Source organism: Pyrgilauda ruficollis, unplaced genomic scaffold, assembly GCF_017590135.1.
Source record: "Pyrgilauda ruficollis isolate IOZ18807 unplaced genomic scaffold, ASM1759013v1 scaffold43, whole genome shotgun sequence".
NCBI lineage: Eukaryota > Metazoa > Chordata > Aves > Passeriformes > Passeridae > Pyrgilauda > Pyrgilauda ruficollis.
The window spans coordinates 8,500,454-8,519,027 of NW_024525823.1; the positions used below are offsets into that span (position 1 = coordinate 8,500,454).

General features: G+C 41.0%; 1 protein-coding gene across 1 annotated transcript in view; it reads left to right on the top strand.

The window, feature by feature from the left end:
- Positions 1–7,661: 7,661 nt before the first annotated feature.
- Positions 7,662–18,574, top strand: part of SLC16A10 (solute carrier family 16 member 10) — a 66,130-nt gene continuing 55,217 nt past the window's right edge. The window contains exon 1 of the mRNA XM_041478061.1: positions 7,662–8,239. Coding sequence (XP_041333995.1) covers positions 7,870–8,239 — 370 coding nt within the window. The 5' untranslated portion in view covers positions 7,662–7,869. The remainder of the gene's footprint in view (positions 8,240–18,574) is intronic.

Below are 18,574 nucleotides of genomic sequence, written 5' to 3' on the forward strand. Positions count from 1 at the left end.
TTCTGGAATGACGATAGCACTGCCTGTGCGTGGTTATAAATCAGATTTCTAGGTGTCTGGGAATTATTCATGTGGTTTAAGTGGCTTGGGTTTATATTGTCTTATTGCTTATTTGGCCCAATTTGAACATGCAAGATTTCCCTCAGAGGGTGGTTCTCTGTGTACTGTATTATTCAAACAGTTGGCAACTTCTTAAAGGTTTAGGTATTACTTGAAGAGCTTACAGGAGTTGAAGGATTTTAGTAAAATAATTAGGTAGAGTGTAATTTCATTTTAAATATTACTATCCCAGGGAGTTTAAATAAGATGACCTTGATTTCACCCTGATGAGAAAAGAAGGGAAGTGTTTTCTTCAAAGTGTTTCTAACTAAAATATAAGACACAAACAGACACCTAAATGGTTAGACCTTTTATATACTGAATAATTCTGCCTGAAAATGGATACTGCATCTGTAATGTCACAATGCTGTGATCAGAAGCTTCTGTAATGCAAAATCTTTACATAGCCATTATTTTAAATAATTGGGAAGATTATTATGATAAAGAAAATTGACTATTAATTTTATCTGTCTTAGGGAATGCATCTTAGGGAATGCATTCCAAGAGAGGAATCTTAGCCTATATGCATCTCTTGAGTTACAAAAAATGCTGTTTCAGAGGGAGGACAAAGAGAACCTGGGAGCCACTGAACCTGAACAATTCACATCTGCCTTTCAAATAAACACTATGAACGACCAGCCATAAGGGAACCTCGTGCTCCTCATGGGTGAGGCTGGCCAGGAGTAGCACATTGTCTTGTTCAGCCCAAGTAATAGGGAGGGCAATTTAGGATTCCTTAATGAAATTGATTTGTGTGAATATATGCTATACTAGAAATCTTTCTGCACTAGTTTATTTCATTTTTGTTTGTAAAGTAATGCTTATCCCATTAATCTGGTAGGGATGGATTTTATCAGAGTATAAATAGAATGTGCAGGGCCTATGAATGTGCTTACTTTTGAACAAGTAGTATATTTTTACTTAACCACAAAGTAAATACATATTTAGAGGAAGGCCACTGATACAGGATTTATTTAACTTTTAAAAAATCCCTGTCAACAGAAGGATTAATTTAATTTTTCTTTTGAAAGAGAGGAGATATTCAATGGCGCTAACAAGAATTGTTTTGTTTATTTCACCAAATACAGTAATTGCAAACTAAAGTTGCATTTTCACACACCTTTGTTGAAATCTATTTTACCCATATTACCATATATTAGATGAATTGTGTGTTAAATAACCTATCAATTGGAAAAAAAGTGAACCAGAGAGAGTATGTAATTTTTTTTTTTTTACTGACCTGCAAAAGATTGGATTTTTCTTGTGGGAAACCCAACATCAAATTCAGTATTTCAGATGATAGTTAAAAAGTAGATATAGACTGAGAACAATAATTTAGAATTAAAAAAAAAAAAAAAGAAAGAAAAAAACCCATTTGTTAATTTGTTAATTAAAGAAACTCTTAATGAGTAGAAAAACAGAATGGAATTACCAACTGCAAGGTAGATGCATGAAATTATTTGCCATATATTTTATGTCCAATATAGTTTAAATATTTCCACGCAAATATGTACACCCCAAAACTATTCTTTGCTGTATTTAGTAGCCCTATAACTGTCTTAAAATGTCAGAATTTTTTTTAATGTTGTATTTCTCAATGCAAATCTGTTCAATTTGCAAAGGCAAGTAGACTTTCTACATGGAAGACTTTGTTAACAGTTTTCACATGCCTTAATATTTGAATTGACTCCCTTATATACACAGTTTTGCTTACCCAGTAAGTAAAATGCTGACAGTGTTGTAAATGATACCTTGAAATGGGGCCACTACCAGCTGCTAGCCCTTGCTATAGCCTTTAATATAGAAACACTTTCAAAGGGACAAATGGACAACGGTGATCAACAAAGTTAATTTAACTTCCATGGAATTTAGAATTCTTAAAAATCAAGTAAGCAAGATTAGTGTCACTTCTATTCCTGTGGTTTTTCACTCCAGGTAGTACTGTCAGAGGTAGTAGTTTTTTTCTTTTTCAGCTTTTTGCAGCCTGAAAATTTAACTGAGTGGCCACTGAGCAATCTGCTTCTAAACAACAGTCTGATCTGGTTGACTTGGTAAAACATTTACTTCTCGGATGCTCCAAACTTTTGTTGAAAACAAAATTGAGTTCTTGAGATAGCAAAGGTGGTCTGGAAGATACTAAATCTACATAAACAAAGAAAGGAACTCTGAGGTGCTTAGATCCTACGATAATGCAGGCAATATGAAATACTTGACCTGCGCAGTGGTATCAAACCAAGACTGAAGACAGCCTAAAACAATGGCTTGAAGCAGTTCCTGCTCATTTGAAAGAGATGTTAACTTTGAAGCTGAGTAAGAATGTTGCCAGCACTCTTAGTTATTTCACTGCCAAGAGAGGTGAATGATCATGCTAGGACAATGTATTCTTCATGCTTCCTCATTTAGCAATAGGATCAAAACAAATTCTGTGTTTGAGGTCAGAAAAAAAATTACCTTAAGATGTTCTTCAACTTAATATCCACCGGTGGAACTAATTTCACCAAATTTTAGGTGTCTAGAGTTCTCACTTGTATATCTCAGCTAGTCATCTGGGCTTCTTCTCTATCACTTATCACTCATAAATTATTAATGTTTGAAGTAATTTGTGCCCCTGTTCCCACCTACCAACACTCCATAGATGACATCTCTGATCAGATGTTCACAGTGGAGACAGTGACAAGGTGGGCTAGAGAACTCCTGCACTAAAAGTCTGCCATCAAAAATTTAGCTTTGTGCAGCTGGGGACTGGCAAGGGCAGAGGGCTTTGACAGGTAGTGACTGCCACTTTATTTCACTTGCCCACCTTTAATAATAGCAGTTATGTGTCAACCATATTCCAGACAACAGCTGCTCAAGTCCCATCCACTCTTCACTGAATGATAAACTAAACCCGAGTTTAATTGGTAAAGGTGCCAGACCTGAGCCATAAGGTGAACTTAAAAAAGGAAGATGTTAAATCTGGAATTGGCATTTTAAATAAATGCAGAAGTGGGAACCAGACGTGTTGCTTTTCCTTAGCTTCACCACTTAGACATTTAGTCTACTTTCTTTCCCTTTCTCATACTGGTTGTGGAATTAGGAGGGAACTTATATCTTGACAACTAATAGCAGTCCAGAAAACTTCAACTGTAGGTATTATCAAATTTGGGTTAGACACTTTCAACACTCCCCTCAGTAAACAAGTGAAATCTGTGGTTTTTGCCTTTGAAAATGTGACTCATCTGCTCAGCAGTCAGATGCAGCCCTGGTAGTTCATACGACTCAGCTGGAGCCCAGTCTGAAACATCAGTAGAACATCCTGTCTGGCTGAGAGATGCATAAACACTGCTTACTGAATAGGATTTAATCTAATGTTGATCTTCACGCAGTTGGCGATACCATATGTTTTTGTGTTTTAATGCTTATCCTGTTTATCTCATCTTTCTGACCTAAGTCCAAATCCTTCTGCTGAATAGGTGTCTTAATAATACTCACTGAAAATTAAAGAACAGAAAGGCTTAATCATTAATATCATGCACTAGTCTAACTGGCCACAAGGTTTTATATTGCCTCATGTCCTCTCTGTATAGTTCCTTTCTTTTTTGGAGTTGCTTCTACTGTACTTCTTGTTGAACATGTGTGGTATAGTTAGGCATTTTACTGAAGACCTATTTTTTTTTTTTTCCAGATGATGTAGGCATACCATTTTCATTGATTACAGTACAAATTCTAATCAGAACAACAAAAGAAGGAAGACTTAATCTCTCTGAACATGTACTCTTCAGGGCTTGGCATTCTGTGCACTTTTGTGGAATACTACATGATTTTGAAAAGCTTTAAAAAAAAGGTTTATGGAAAAGCTGTCTTGGTGTGTCACTAACAGCATGCTTCAACAATATAGGTAATTTTTTTAAAGTCATAGGCAACTGAAATATTCTTTATGGTCAAAGAAAATGCTGCATGTGAGAGCTACTGAAGTCTTGATCTATTTTCAATAGCTTGTGAGAAAGGGAGTCAATGTTTAATGGGGAGCTGGCTAGAATTTCAGATAGGGTTGCAGAAGATGCTATTTCCCAGCCCCTGGGGTTTTTGAAAGTCCACAGATGATAGAGCAAATTCCTCCTTTGGCACTGGTCTTTTATGTATTGATCCTAAAATAGGCACAGCCTAAGTACCACCATAGCAGATGTCTGTTGCAGAGCATTATGTCTTTTGCGTGCACAATTGTTGTTTGTTATCAGCTGTAGGGTATTAATAAAACATGTAAAATAAGCAATTTACCATAAACATCTTAGACAAACCCAAGGCTTTCCTTACATCACATTTCTCAGCTTATCCATACTCTTGTTTTTTTCCACTTTTCTCTCTTTTTTGCTGTTGGTTTTATGATTTTTTCTTTTTGTTTATAACAACAATTTAGCTGAAACATACGCAATATGCAGTGATCTATATAGGAGTTATATCTTCTATATCTATGTAATCTCTTTATTTTCACTGTTTTATGGTGATTATCTCATGTTCATCTTCCTTCTTTTTCCTTTTCAGCTGTTTTTCTTGTGAACATAAAGGCCTCAAACAGCAGAGCCACAAAGGTGGCTTTCCTTTCACATACTTTTCCAGAGTTAGTATTATTTTTTTTCAAATACTACTTCTAAAATTCTTTGATAGCAATAATTCAAACAACAGTGCTTTTATTGCAAATCTTTGGGGTTGCAAAAAAACAGAAATCAAAAACTTCAGAAATCAAACTGCAGTCAAACCTGGCCATATTCTGTTTGCAAAGTCTTCTATGGCAATTATCTGACTATGAAGAGTGAGATTTTATTGTTCTTGTTCTTGGGAACTACTAGGGAAATAGCTGAGATCTCAAGAGACCTCTCTCAAAAGGGAAGAGGCTTAGCTATTGAGAGGAGCAGAATGTACCAAAGAGGTACAAAGTTTCTTTAGATTCCTACTTAAGGCCTGTAAAGGAAGACCACATGAGCTAAATTTTTATATATATATATATACTACATATTTTTTTAGTTTAGCTAAACAGCAATAGGACAACAAGGTACAGAATATTGAAGAAACATTCAGAATAGTTACAGACATCACACTTACAAAAACTGTATGTACTGGAAAATCTGATTTTCTGACTATGCATTACCAAATGTGAAGAGAAAGGGAAAATAATTTTTTCATACTAATCAGAAACACTTAATAAGAAACACTAATAAGAAACACTTAATGACTGCAAAATAGAATCTTTTAAACAAGTGCAAGAAAGTGGAAGCTGCACAATATGTTCACAATGGATTTTTTTAAAGACATATCCTTTACCTTAAAAAGTGGGGGAGTCATAGTAGTGTTTATAGGAAACACGCAAATGAAACTGCAGTACATAAATGTTACCTTGAAAAAATATGCAGAGAGGGAATTAGTCTTGAGCTTAACTGAACACTGTCCAAAACAGAAAAAATACGTGGCAGTTCCCTCAAGCTGATTTGACTTTCCATCATACAGCTCACAGGCTTCCATTGAGGACTCCCATCTGAGGAGTCTCACTAAGAGCTAGAAACATATCTAAGAGTTTGTGGAACCATGACCCCTTGGATCAGTCACATTAAGATCCAGTCTTGGATTTGACCCTTGTTTATTTCTATGCAACTGAAGGTTTAATTAAGTCAATTGTTGTTGACACATGTAATGAAGATTGAATCTGAAACTGAAAAAGCTTTGTTCGCTCTGTTATAACTGTTCAAAAAATGTTAAATTGTGGTGGAGGAAGCTTTAATTATTGTAAGAAAGCTCAACAGATTTAGAAAACAGCTTCTGGACAAAGACTTGGTGGAGAATGTGAACTGTTAACTTTTGCACGTTAAATTGCTTATGAAATATTTTGAGCATAGTTAAGCTTATCATAGGCTTGGGGTTTTAATAAGTATCCAGACTTGTTCCTTGGGGGGAACAGATGTGTTTTTCAGTGGTCCGCCAAATATTCACTCTTTGCTTTGACAATTATTATGTATTTCATAAAACTATATTGCGTTTCGTTGCTGGGCTTTTTTTTTTTTTTTCTCTGAATTCCACTGCTGTATCTTTAGTGTAATGTTCTTATGTTTAATTTAGAAGGGCACGAGTAACAAGACAGTGAGTGTGCAGCGAGGTTAGTGCACCTATAAAATGCACTTCATTATAATCACAAATGTATTCAACATTGTTATATGGTTTTCTTTCTTTAGCTACTACTACTTTTCATGCGGAGAGCAAGAAGACAGAAGACATGTTCTTAAGAAGCTGTGCTTTGTTTTGGACTAAGCTTTGTTTTTCTTTGTGGCCACTGGTAGGTAAGATGGAAAAGGTGATTCAGGGTCAAAAAAGGAAGAAGCTTTGGCAGGCAGGCTGAGGAGTTGGATGCCACAGTGGGCATAGCAGTAGCAGCCCAGGCTCTGAGGGAAGAAATTGGGATGGTGTATGAATGCAAGAGGAGGGTTTGAGCCCTCCAGATCTCACAGGGAATTTCGAAGCATCCAGATTTAATCTGCTCACTTTCTTTCAAGAAGGTCTCTTCTTCATCAAGCCCAAACTGCTAAAAATGTACGTAGCTGCCAAACAGCGGAACAGATACACGTCTGCAAACTTGAAAGCAGGATCGTGAATCAAAAACTTGTCATTTAACACTCTTAACCTGAACTTTTCCCGTCCTCTCACTTCCCTGGCTGTGGGGAGGAAAGGTCACGAGTTGATGCCTCTGTGCAAATGGGAAACATGTCAAGAGGTGTGCAGGAGCAAGTACTTTCTCTTCCTTTGTTAAAAAGCAGGAAAGACAACAGAAGCAGTTCCCGCACGGTCTCCCCTGGCACAGGCTGTCCCAAGGGGAAGTGGACAGCTGTCCCGGAGGACAGCGGATGCCCCGAGGGCCCTGGAGCCGGGCGCCTCCGTGCCGGGGCCGGCAGCCTTCCCTCGGGGAGGAGGGTGGGCGCTGGAGCTCCGGGAGGCCAGAGAGCGCTGGGCAGGGCCGAGAGCCGGCTCCCACGGCGCCGGGGGGTGTGAAGGTGTGCGTGTGTGGCGGAGGGTGCGCGTTTTGGGGCGGCTTCTCTGTAGCTCGTCGTTGTCTGCGTACGGCCGGGGCGGGAGTTTCAGACTTTTCCCCTCGCCCAGCTCGGGCGGGACACCGCTGGGCGCAGCTGCCCTGCCTCGTGGGGAGCGGGCAGGGCCCGGGAGCGGGGCCAGGGGCTTGTTTACCGCCGAGGGCAGTGCGCGGTACCTGTGTGCAGGCTCGGGGCGCTCGTCCGCCTCCCGCCCCTTCCCGGCGGCCGTTAACCGCTGACTTCCAGCCTTCCTCCGCTCCCCCTCCCCGGGCGGCCGCGGCACGGTGCGCCCGCCGCCGCCGACACGGCGCGGTCCCGCCCCGCTCCACCCCCTCCACCGGAGAGCCAGAGCGGCGGGCGAGGTGGGGGGGGCCCGGAGAGGAGCGTGGCTTCGCCTGCCTTTCCCCAGCCGCCTCCCTCCCTCCTCCCGTCCCGCGGCCAATCGGCGCGGAGGGAAGCGCTCTTGTCGCTGACGCCCCCGAGGGAGCCCCCCTTTTAAAATAAAGCGGCGGCGGCGCGGCGGGAAGAGGGGGTGTGTGCTGGCCTCGCTCGGTCCCGCACACCGGCGGGCGGGCAGATAAACAGAGCGAGCGCCGCGGGATGCGCGCAGCCCCCGCGGTCAGGGACTGAAGCGGGCGGGGGACGAGAGGTCGCGAGGAGAGGGAGAAGGAAAAGGAAGGCGGGAGCGGCGCGCCTGAAGGGTCTCGCGTCCGCTCCGGGGATGGCGCCGGTGAGCGAGCAGCTGGAGCCGCAGGGCGCGGGGGGAGACCCCGCCGCCGCGACCCCCCTGCCCGGCCCGCCGGCGGTCGAGGAGCCGCGGCGGGAGAACGGCGGCGAATGGTGCTCCGGGAGCGGCGAGAGCGGGGCCCAGCTCCGGGCGGCGGCGGAGGAGGCCCCCGGGAGCCCGGGCTGCCCCGGGAGCGCTGCGGCGCCGGAGCCCCCCGAGGGCGGCTGGGGCTGGGTGGTGATGCTGGCCGCCATGTGGTGCAACGGCGCCGTCTTCGGCATTCAGAACTCATGCGGGGTCCTCTTCGTCTCCATGCTCCGGCTCTTCGGCAGCAGCGACGACAAGCAGCTGGCCTTCAAAACAGGTGAGGGGCGGCCGGGAAAAGGGTCGGGGCGGCTTCCAGCCCGCTCCGCCTCGGGCCTTCCCCGCCTGCAGCGCGGGCGCCGGAGGTGTCCCGGCCCGGGGCTCTCGCTGCCGGCGGCGCCGCTCCGGCCGCCAGGGTCCGAGCCCGGGGGCCGCAGGAGCGAGACCCCTCTGGGGGGCCGGGCCGGGCCGGAGCTTGCTGGGGTTCTCGGGAATACCCCTGAGGGGAAAGGCGGCTCCCCCTGGCAGGGTGCGCCCCGCAGCCCTGCCCCGGGCAGCGACCTCCTCTCCTGGGGTATGGGGGAGAAACTGCGGGAGAGGAGCAGGTGTGCTCTCGCTTCTTCCACAGCTGGATCTTTAGGCATCCGCCCTTATGTCGTGCATTATGGGTTACAACGAACACTTCTGGTCGCAGAAACATTTATTCCCCTGCCCCCGTTAGACTAAAGGTTAGTCTAAATGATCAGTTAAGAGTGGGGTATAGTGACACTTAAAATATGTGGAGAATGGGCTTGACAGTTGCCAAATCTGGCATTTTGACGTGCAGATTTACTGCTGCAACCGGTGTCACGCAACTCACCGGTGACTTTAATGATATTTACCAAACTTCAAAGACATTAACAGTGCTATCACATGTTACTGATCTAAAGCACTTTAGGCACGTGTCGATTAGTTAAAAGATGAACATGCATTCTGTTTGATTTCATGTAAGTTTTCTGTGGAAAGTGTCTTGTGTTCTGACTTAGTAAGTTGAGGAAATGCAGTTTTTGGCCCTTGGCATAGCAACAGTTGAAATGAAGCAACAGAATAAAAATTTATTTTAACAGAATTAAAATGATATTTTATTATAGTAAATAATAAAGTTGACTTACATAAACGATCGCTTCGTGTTAAATTATTAAAATGAAATACTGAAAAATAAACACTGTTTTATGTTTTTGTTAATTTCTTAAAAAAAATGTCCAGCCTTGCAGACTTGTAAGCCTTCTAAAAATCTTTTTCAGTACAGAGTGGATGTTACAGACCTTTCGAAATTTATGTCTTCCTTAATACTTGCATAAGTGGGCCTGAAGTTGAGATGTTAAAAAAAAGAAGCTAATTTTGCCCCTGCAGCTTAATAACTGTTTTTGTCTGAAGTAGAAAACCAGGGTAGGTGTTTAAACTGAAGTGGGAAAGCTGAAGAGCTGTGGTGGAGCATTAAGTGTTGTTCTCTCCAGCATCTAAACAGTTTGCAGTGATATATAAGGTGTATTCCCCAGTGTACTTGAGCTAGGAAGATGGGAAGCTACAACTGCACATCAGGCTGGGCAGTGCCTGTTTCTCAGAAGGGAAATGCACATCCAGAAGTAGGAGCCTAGGTTCCTTAGCCTGCACAGGAGAAGAATGAGATTGAGAGAACGTGCTGTGAACATTTGCATGCTGACCTGGGAGCTCCTGGCCAGTCAGAAATGCAGAAGCACATGGGTGGCTGATACTCTGCCTGTTCATTGTACAGAAATGTAAAAATTGCTTTTTCTGAGTATCTGGTTCAGTGGTAACAATCTCTTAAAAATTGTTGTCTTGTACTGAAAAAATAAAAAAGGTCTTCAGGTGGTAGTGCAGTAGTCAAAATAATCAACAAGAGAATCAACTGAAATTATCTCCTGCCTTCCAGAAGGGTAAATGCACTGCTGGTGTCTAAGTGAGGCGAGATTGTGGGTCCGCTCATGCGTTTGAAAATTTGCCCAATTGCAGAAAACAGTGGTGGGAGGGGAGTTGGAACCTGGCTTTAGAACCAAGTTGTTTTGCATCCTGCTTGGAAGAGCAGGAAGAGTTCTGAGTCCTGGATATAGCCAGCACCTCCTGTATTGCTTTTTAAGTGATGTGAGGGGGGAAAAAAATAGTTACAGCTGCACTTTGTTTTGCTTTGTCAGATGTACTCTGGTTTGGGTAAGGCAGAAGGCACTAATTCTCCTTTTTTTTTTTTTTTTTTTTTTTATCCCAATGGGTTCAGATTGGGGGAAATACTGCAAAGTAGCTGCATTGACTAGGTGACTTGTGTGCATGTGAAGAGGACTGCAAATACGTGGAGTCTCCTGTAAACAAAAGCACAGCAGATAAAAAACGTTCCTTTCCTTTCCCTTCCTGAAAGTACCTTGGTGAGTTGGGGTACTGGAAGGGAAAAGTCACTATGATTTTTAGTGTTAGAGAAAAGTCTAGCCTGATCATTCCCATGGCATTGATTCAAATACTTAATCTGCTGAGTCTCTTGTGTTTGGACTGATTGCAGCTCAAACCTGGCAGTGGTAACTGAGTTAGTCAAGTTTAATGAATTGGAAAACTGGAATTTGTAATGAAAAGTTTTCTTGCTGTGGGACTTTGCTTTGGAAAGCAAAGTTTAATAGTCTAATCCTTCTGGAAAAGAATTATTTCTCTAATATCTGAAATGCTGATTTTTTTGAGAGGCACGAGTATTCCAGGCAATTTCTTTAAGGGCCCCAGGTGTCTGTGGAATTTTGCAGTTGATCCACAGTACCAAAGAATTCAGGTCTGTTTGTAGTTTGTTAGTTGTTGGTTTTTTTTTTTTTTTTTTACTAGAGGATTACTTAGTTGTTGCCAAGAGCACATGTGTTGCCAGAAGTTTTTGTGTGCCTGCTCTTTCGGGACCAGTCAGTAGTTCTCTTGCCTGGTGTTTTTCCTGAAAAGAGGAATTAAGTAGGTTATAATAAAAGCTGCTTTTGGTATCTCTTAATAACATAGTGTAATATCTTAAAAGTCAACGCAAGGCAAAATGGGATGGCACTAAATATTGTAGGCTATGCTATTTTTGTTAGTGTTAGTAGATGGGTGGGTGTTTTTCAGCGTGAAAGGCAAAAAGAGGAGGCAGAACGGAGGAAGATGTAGTCAAAAAGTAACTCTGCCTTGCAGATGAGTGGAAGGAACAAAATGTATGAGCAGGGCAGTTTGCAGCATGCAGCATCAGCACTGGATGAATAAGATAAAGAACTATAATTAACATTGTTGCTGGATTTAGGAGTATTAATGGAAAAACTTGTGGGTCATAGAGGTTAAAAAATTCCTTCAAGGGACACCTTTTTATGAAAAAATTTTGAATGTAACTAGTACACAGTATTTTGGTATTTATATTAGCAAAAACCAAATTTCTTTGCTTATGTAGTGCACTATATAAGCAATTCCGTTGTTTCCTTGTGTAGCCGTTTTTTGTTCAAAAACTACTTGATTCACAACTCCAGAAGAGAAAAAGCCCCAAGTGTATAAAACTTCTAGAAAGGTGTGCCTGAAGTCTCAGGAAACTACTCTGTTCATTGTTTATAGCTCATTGTGTTTGAGGAACGAGTTGGATGGAAAAAAACAATAGCAATGAAGTACAGGAGGCTCGTGGTCCTTGGAAATAGGGCAGATCTAGTTGGCCTTAAGTGTTCAAATGCAGCTGTAGTCTGATCACCCTTGAAGGGAAAGGGTTTGGTCCAGACCAGTCCAGGATCTGACAGGAAGAGCACTTGGTTCCTTTCCCTATTGGAGTTGTCACATGGGGATGAGAGACACTGATCCAGTCCTGTTGTTATCTCAGAGATTTGTGTGAGCCCCATCTAGTCCTGTGTTTTGTTCTCTTGATAGTTGCCTCTGTGAATATGTACCCATACTTGTTTTCAAAAGGCAAATAAATTCTATGATTCTAGTGGCAACAGAGATAAAAATGGTAGGTTTCATTTAAAAAAAAAAGTCAGATAAAATTACTAGCTCCACTACTTTAATTGCTCCTTGTTCTATGTTTTGCAATGTTGGCAGTTGTTCTGTGATTTGCAATGCTGGTTCTGTAACTCTCCTGGATTATTCTCTCGTGTACAAGTATTGAGTACACCTGTGTGTACAGGTATCACAGGTAAAACAGGAGTATGTACTGCTGTTAGAGTTCTGCATCCACGTGTTTGCTTTGTTAGCCAGTCTTCCTGGAAAACACCACCCCACCTTGCCTGGACTGGTTATCTGTGTGCTTGTATGCCTCTGGGTTTGGCTCTCTTAGCTGCAGCCTTTGGTGACATATCTGGATATCAGGATGATTGATTGGCTGGCTCAACACTGTTGGCACCATCACAACTCTTGGCCCTGGATTGCTGAGAGTTCGAAAGGGCGGGGAGGAGAATTCTGATTTTACTTTCACATTCAGGCTGTAATTCAGATACTGAGGAGATAATGTTGAATGACTACAAAGATCTACAAGAGTTAATTTCACAGGAGAGTTTGAAGTTTTCTTTTTTCTTGAATCTTTTGATGTCTTCCTGAGTTTTCCTCCAGGGATTACGACCATCAGCAATTTTGATATGATTCAAGTCCTTGTTGTGTAACTGTCCTTCAGAACCACACTTATGTTTCTAAGTCTATGGGCTGCTGTATCCAATAAACTGGGAACCTTGGCAGGCTGGACCTGTATCACATGGTTTATGAGAGAGCAACTGACTTTTCTTTTTAAGAAGTAGTAAGTCAAATTTGGAACACAGAAGTTATCAGAGTACACAAGTATAATTTGTGTGAGGTACTACTTGAAGGGTACTTCCTGCAAGGAAGGGACTCCACTATTATAACACCTTGGTCAATAAGGATTACATTGCAGTGGAGGATGAAGTTCCGCAAAAAGCTGGACTTCAGTTTTGAACAAAAAAATGGCTACATAAGGAAACAATGGAATTGCTTATATAGTGCACATCATTATCAGTGCTGCTGTAGTCTACTTTCTTTCTCATGCTTGTGTCGCTACTGAAACCAGAGCAGCGAACCAGCAGTGAGTTCTAATCTGAAAACTAACCTGATATATAAATAGTGTTTCATTTTATTCAGCTGCAGTCATTTTTGTACTGCTTTGACCTGGCATTGTGATTATGAATACCTATGTAAATGAAGATTCTGGAGTAGTTGATATGATGATTGGGTCAAACTGTAAAAAATTATGTTAATTTCTGTAGTATGCTGTCTTTGTTTAGACCAGAATGACTAATACTGCTGTTGTTTTTGCATACACACATGCAATGTCTTTATACCTTTGGAGCATTTCTGTTGTAGTCTTGTCAGCTACTCTGCAGAGTGTCTTGTGGTTTTTTTTTCCTTATATAAATTTCATTCTGTTTAGGTTCTTCCTGTTCCAACCCAAGGTTAAATTGCAACAAACAGCTTTGTTAGGGAGAATAATCTTCCTAGTATGTCTGAAAGCTAGTTACCAGTTAATTTTTGTGATTTTCTTTAGAGGCAGTACTTGAATTTCATAGTGATGAAACATTCCTATAGAGTTCATAAGATGATTGGGAGTTGTCACTGCTCTGCATTAACTCCACATGCCTCAGTTTATGAGCTCTGGTGTGCTGCCTGTCAGACAAAACTATATTCTCTAAAATCTCCTTCATACAAATCCACTGAAATACTTAGTTTCACTGTACTCCATTCATGATAGTTTTGTTGCATGTAAAATACGTTTCATACTCCCAATGTTATTTCTTTGTCAATATCTCTGTTGCTGTAACTCTCTGTAATGTAGAGAAGAAAGGTACTGTGACATGTTACAAAATGAGGCTTTGCTGTTTTCTGGCATGACTGATGTACTATAATGACATTGTGCTGTCTATTTTGCATTATTTACATAACATAATGTTTTTCTTGCTGCTTATTATTAGTACCTGCACTCAGTGAAGCTTAGTTGACTTTGAAGTTTTCCAGGAGTAAGAGCATTACTTCTTGCTCTTCAACTTTGTTTTGTTTAATTGGTCCCTGTAGTCTGTTCAATGCCATCTTACTCATCCATTTTTTGGCTACCGTTCTTTGAGATTTCTCAGATCCCTTCCTCATTTTTGAGTTGTCTTAAATAACTGCTGTTTAAAGGGGAAGTTAGCAAAATGTGTATGTCTATTAATAAACCTTTTTCTTAGGCTTAGCAAGATGTGCCTGTGCTTAGTCCATAAACATGATTTCATCTTTCAACACAGTCTGCTTGCCTCTGGACACTTTCTGTTTCCTGATAATGTTCAGTCTCTTTTATCATGATTTCTTTAGCCTCCTGAAAGAAGTGTTATTGAAGGCCATCTTGAAGTTTAAATATTATTGATCTCTCTCTATATTATTGAGTTACTAGTCTTGTATGAAGCACTGTTCTTAAACTATGATAGCATAATATGTATGTATGTATTTACTCTTAGCCAGTTTGAGCTAATTGGAGATAATAACAAACTGTAGCCTCCACTTGGAGCAATGTCTACTAGAGCAGGCATCTAATGACTTTGCCCAGTTGGGTATTGATCCAAGGATGGAGACTCCATACTACTCCACTGGCTACTGTGAGCAAAGATTTTTCTTACCTTTAAGTGGAATTTTCTCTATTTCAATTTGTGTCCATTGCCTCTTGTTTCTCGTCAGAATACCACTGAGAAGAGTTTGGCTCAGTCTCTTCACATCTTCTCACGGGGTATTTGTGCATTCTAAGATTGTCCCCTGCAGCCTTTCCGGCTTGAGACTAACCAGCACCACCTCTCTCGGCCTCTTATCTCTGGGTCAGATGCTCCAGTTCCCTTATCTTTGCAGCCCCTTGCAGGATTCACAGAAGTAGTCAGACTGCCCGCTCCACCTTTGGCATTGTTGGTGTTTCAGGCTTTTGACACTTGAAATCCATTATCACCTCCCTCCTCCTCCTTTGTGCTGACCCCCTCCCACCTTTCCCTCACCTGGTAATGTAAATACTGCACCAGCACACACCTTCTCAGATGTCTGAGTGCCTGCTGCCTGCCAGGCTCTTTTAATAGAATTCTACACATCAAAGATCATGCTTTGAAATGACAAAAATATTCAGAAAATTCTAACTTTTATTGCTGTGTATTGCAAAGGAAATTAAGGATTTTCAATAAACATTCATCTATAATGCTCAGCAAATAATTACGCAATTTGAAGTTGCTTCTGCTCTGTGAACTCCAGGGAAGGAGATGCAGTGATTATTTGCATCCAAGCTAATGTAGGACTGATAACATAACTGCCTGGTTTTAAAATAGTCCTTGTGTGAAGGAATGATATAGGTTCTTTCTTATGTCCTCCACAGACTTTTGGTTGTTCTTTAATTTTGTGAACAAACCATACAGCCTTAGACCACTGCAGTTCAACCTTCAGCAAATATGTACAGAAAGGATAATTCTGAGAAAACATTCCCTTGTGATCTTGTACTATCTGTTTTCATTTCCGAAACCTAATTTATTACAATATCAGCAGCTCTGTTTTGGATATTGCCTTTAATTTTCGTGGGAACTGGATAGGAATGACTGGTTCTAATAGCTAAGTTAATAGCAGCCCTTTAGTAAGGATGGGACCAATTTAAAAATGATCAGAGCTCGTTTGTTCCCACACACAGGAAGGGATTACTGAGATGTTGAGCCCAGCCTTTTTGTTATCAGCAGCATGTCTATAATCCCATGGAACATGGTGTCACTTAGATGGTAGGGACTTGAACTTAGACTGGAAGTTGTAAAGCAATTTCCTTGCTGCCTTTTTTCTAAGTAAGCAGAAGTAGTGCAGTCTTTGGTTGTTTATCTTCTGCAGTGTGCTTTTTTCAGCAGAGCTGTACTTTATGTATATCTTCCAAGTACTCCACAGTTTTGGGTTGTTTTTTTTTTTTGCATTTTTAAGAACATTGATTGGAGGAATAATAAGTAATTCGAAATGTGTTAACTGTTAATTTATTTTTCTTAGTCTCTAGCTGTTGTTCTCTGGGAAATGATTTGTAAAACGTGCAGTAAAGATTGTCTTCTGGCTCCTAAAATGGGTTTTAGCCATTTTTTCAAGATGCTTCAATAAAAACATATCAAATAGAAAATGCATTGAGTAAATAAAGTCTTCCTACTTCATTGTAAATAAGTATATTGATATTGGTACATAATTTTAGCTGTATCTTATCAGTGCAGTAACTGAGGAAGGATAAAACACTATAATATAATGTACTAAATAAACTGTGATCTTTAAGCTTTTGCAGTCTAGAATGAATGAGCAGTCCTTTCTTTTGCACCAAAACACAACTTTCTTGGTGGCAAGTTCATTATATGAAGCCAGGAACTGTGTTCTTGTGTTCCAGGTAGGAAAGTTTGCTTTGAAGAAAGAAAAACCCAAACCCCTCCATTTTATTTAGCAACAACATCAAAAGAGATTGTTCTAATTACAGATGTCCTAGTTTTAGCACTTCCTATATTGCATTGAAAACTTAAGAGTCAAAGCATTCAAGAGGAAAAGAGAAGGTTAGTATTCATTACCAAATGATCCCGAGTGAGTTGAGATGTTGGAGATGGGCTGTGTCTTTGGAGACTTTTGTCAGTGTTGTCTCTGGTGTCAGCACTCTAAACCTGCCTGTTGTCCTTGGACTGACTTCTGTGACTTTGCCTTGTTTGGTTTCTGTCCCCAGGTGTGGACTAGCCATGTGTCTCTTGAGGAGCTGCTTAGCCTGCTCTAGATTAGAGCCGGGACAGCAGCGAAGCCACATACAGAGTGAGCAGTTGAGCAACAAGGACATCAGTGTTAAACAAATGGATTTGGTTGGTCCAAGGAGGCCTGTAGCTCTTGTCCAAAGAGCTGGAAGCACTAAGTGTGCTTGGGGTACACAGCCAGGGCTTTCTAGGACAGTAACTTGATCCTGTGTTGTAACTGAACGTGCTGGGGTTGGAACAATCTCAATGGGTTCCCAGGCTGAGCCTGTTTGTTGTCAGTGTGCTCCAGTTTGGTGCATACTGTAGTAGTTTCAAAGTGGTTGGAATTGGCTGATGACATCTGCTTCTATACAGCGCTGCTTGTTTTTATGAGAGGAAGGAAGGTGTGGTAGCAGTGCCTTACCTAAAGATGCAGTTACCCTCAAAGCACATGAGATTGAAATTGAGAGCCTGAACAGAGAGCTTGGTGCGTATTTTGGACATGACAATGGTATGTGTCATGGTTCAGAGTAACAGCCTTATCAGGAAGTTGATTTAGTCCAGCTAGATAATATTTTTTTGAATCTTGAGTGTACTGTTTATGTGATGACTTTTGGATTCTCCTTCAATTTATCTGTGAAAATACTGCCTGTGGCCCTTTGAGTTCATTGGATTAAGTTGTCATGTGTGTGACAAAACTGAAGGTATGTACTTTAAAGAAAGCCTTTATGATTTTGGCACACAAAAGAGAATTTGAAGTTGCCCTTTGTTCTTTTATAACTTCAAGTAATTTCTTACCTTTGAAATATTTATATAGCTTAGGCTCTTCAAAACCTAGCATTGCATTCCAGACTTGAAAGAAATTAGAACTCTGAGCTTATAATTTCTGCCACAGCTGGGTACTGGCAGTGATCTAGAAAACTAAATCAACACTGGGAAGTTTTCTGAAAGCTTAAATGTGCAAGCCTGGGATGTATTTTCTAATCCTATCAGAGTAACCCCATTTTTTACAAATTGAAGCATGAAGCATTATCAGCTTTTTACACGTCTGTACATATCAAAATATTTTGTTCATATTGCAGCAGTTTAATGAATATTTAATTTCATGCAGTGAAATCACTGACCCTTGAAGGTCTGTGGGGAGACTGGGACAGAATTGGGTAAATTAGTGGGAAGGCTGGAGTAGAACTGCACAAAATTAGTATGGACAATGTTAGTCATTGTATGCAGTCAGAAGTTTAGTCAGCATGGCCCAGCTCTAGTGTTCTGACTTTTTTTTTTTTTTGCTGTTTCTGATATTAGGCAAAGCAAATAGTATGTTGCATGCAATTTATGCAACCTCATGCTGCAGTATTGATCTTTTGTATATGTGGCTTAAGGCATTTAACTTAATGTATGTTATGCTCAGTCTCTGCATTGAGGTCTGTGCCAACAACTGTATACTGTATTAACAACATTTTTATCTGAAAATGTCAATATTTCAGCAATTGGTCAAAATATTTTAAAGTTATTTTGTAGATAAATTAGCTGTATTTATTAAGGATAATTGTATTGGGAAAATACAGGTCGAGAAAGGCAGATATTCTACAAACTACTCTGCTGCTTGTTCTTTGGGATACTGTCTCTGAGCAATTGAGATTTCTTTTCTGTTTATGTGGTATCCCACTTGCCAGTATTCCAGGTACATATTTTCATGATCAGAGCAGGTAAGAGAGGTGCTATAAAGAATAAACTTAAAGCCCAGGTGAAAAATTTTGTCATGTCTTTAAAACTGACTCCATCTGGCCCTATGTGGTTGTTCTGGAGTTCCAACAAAAAAGGGTGTGGGTTCTTAATGGGACAGCATTCCTCTACATTTTGAGTTAAGGATCAGAATGGAAAGGATAGAAACTTAAAAACTTGTAGCAAATTTTCAT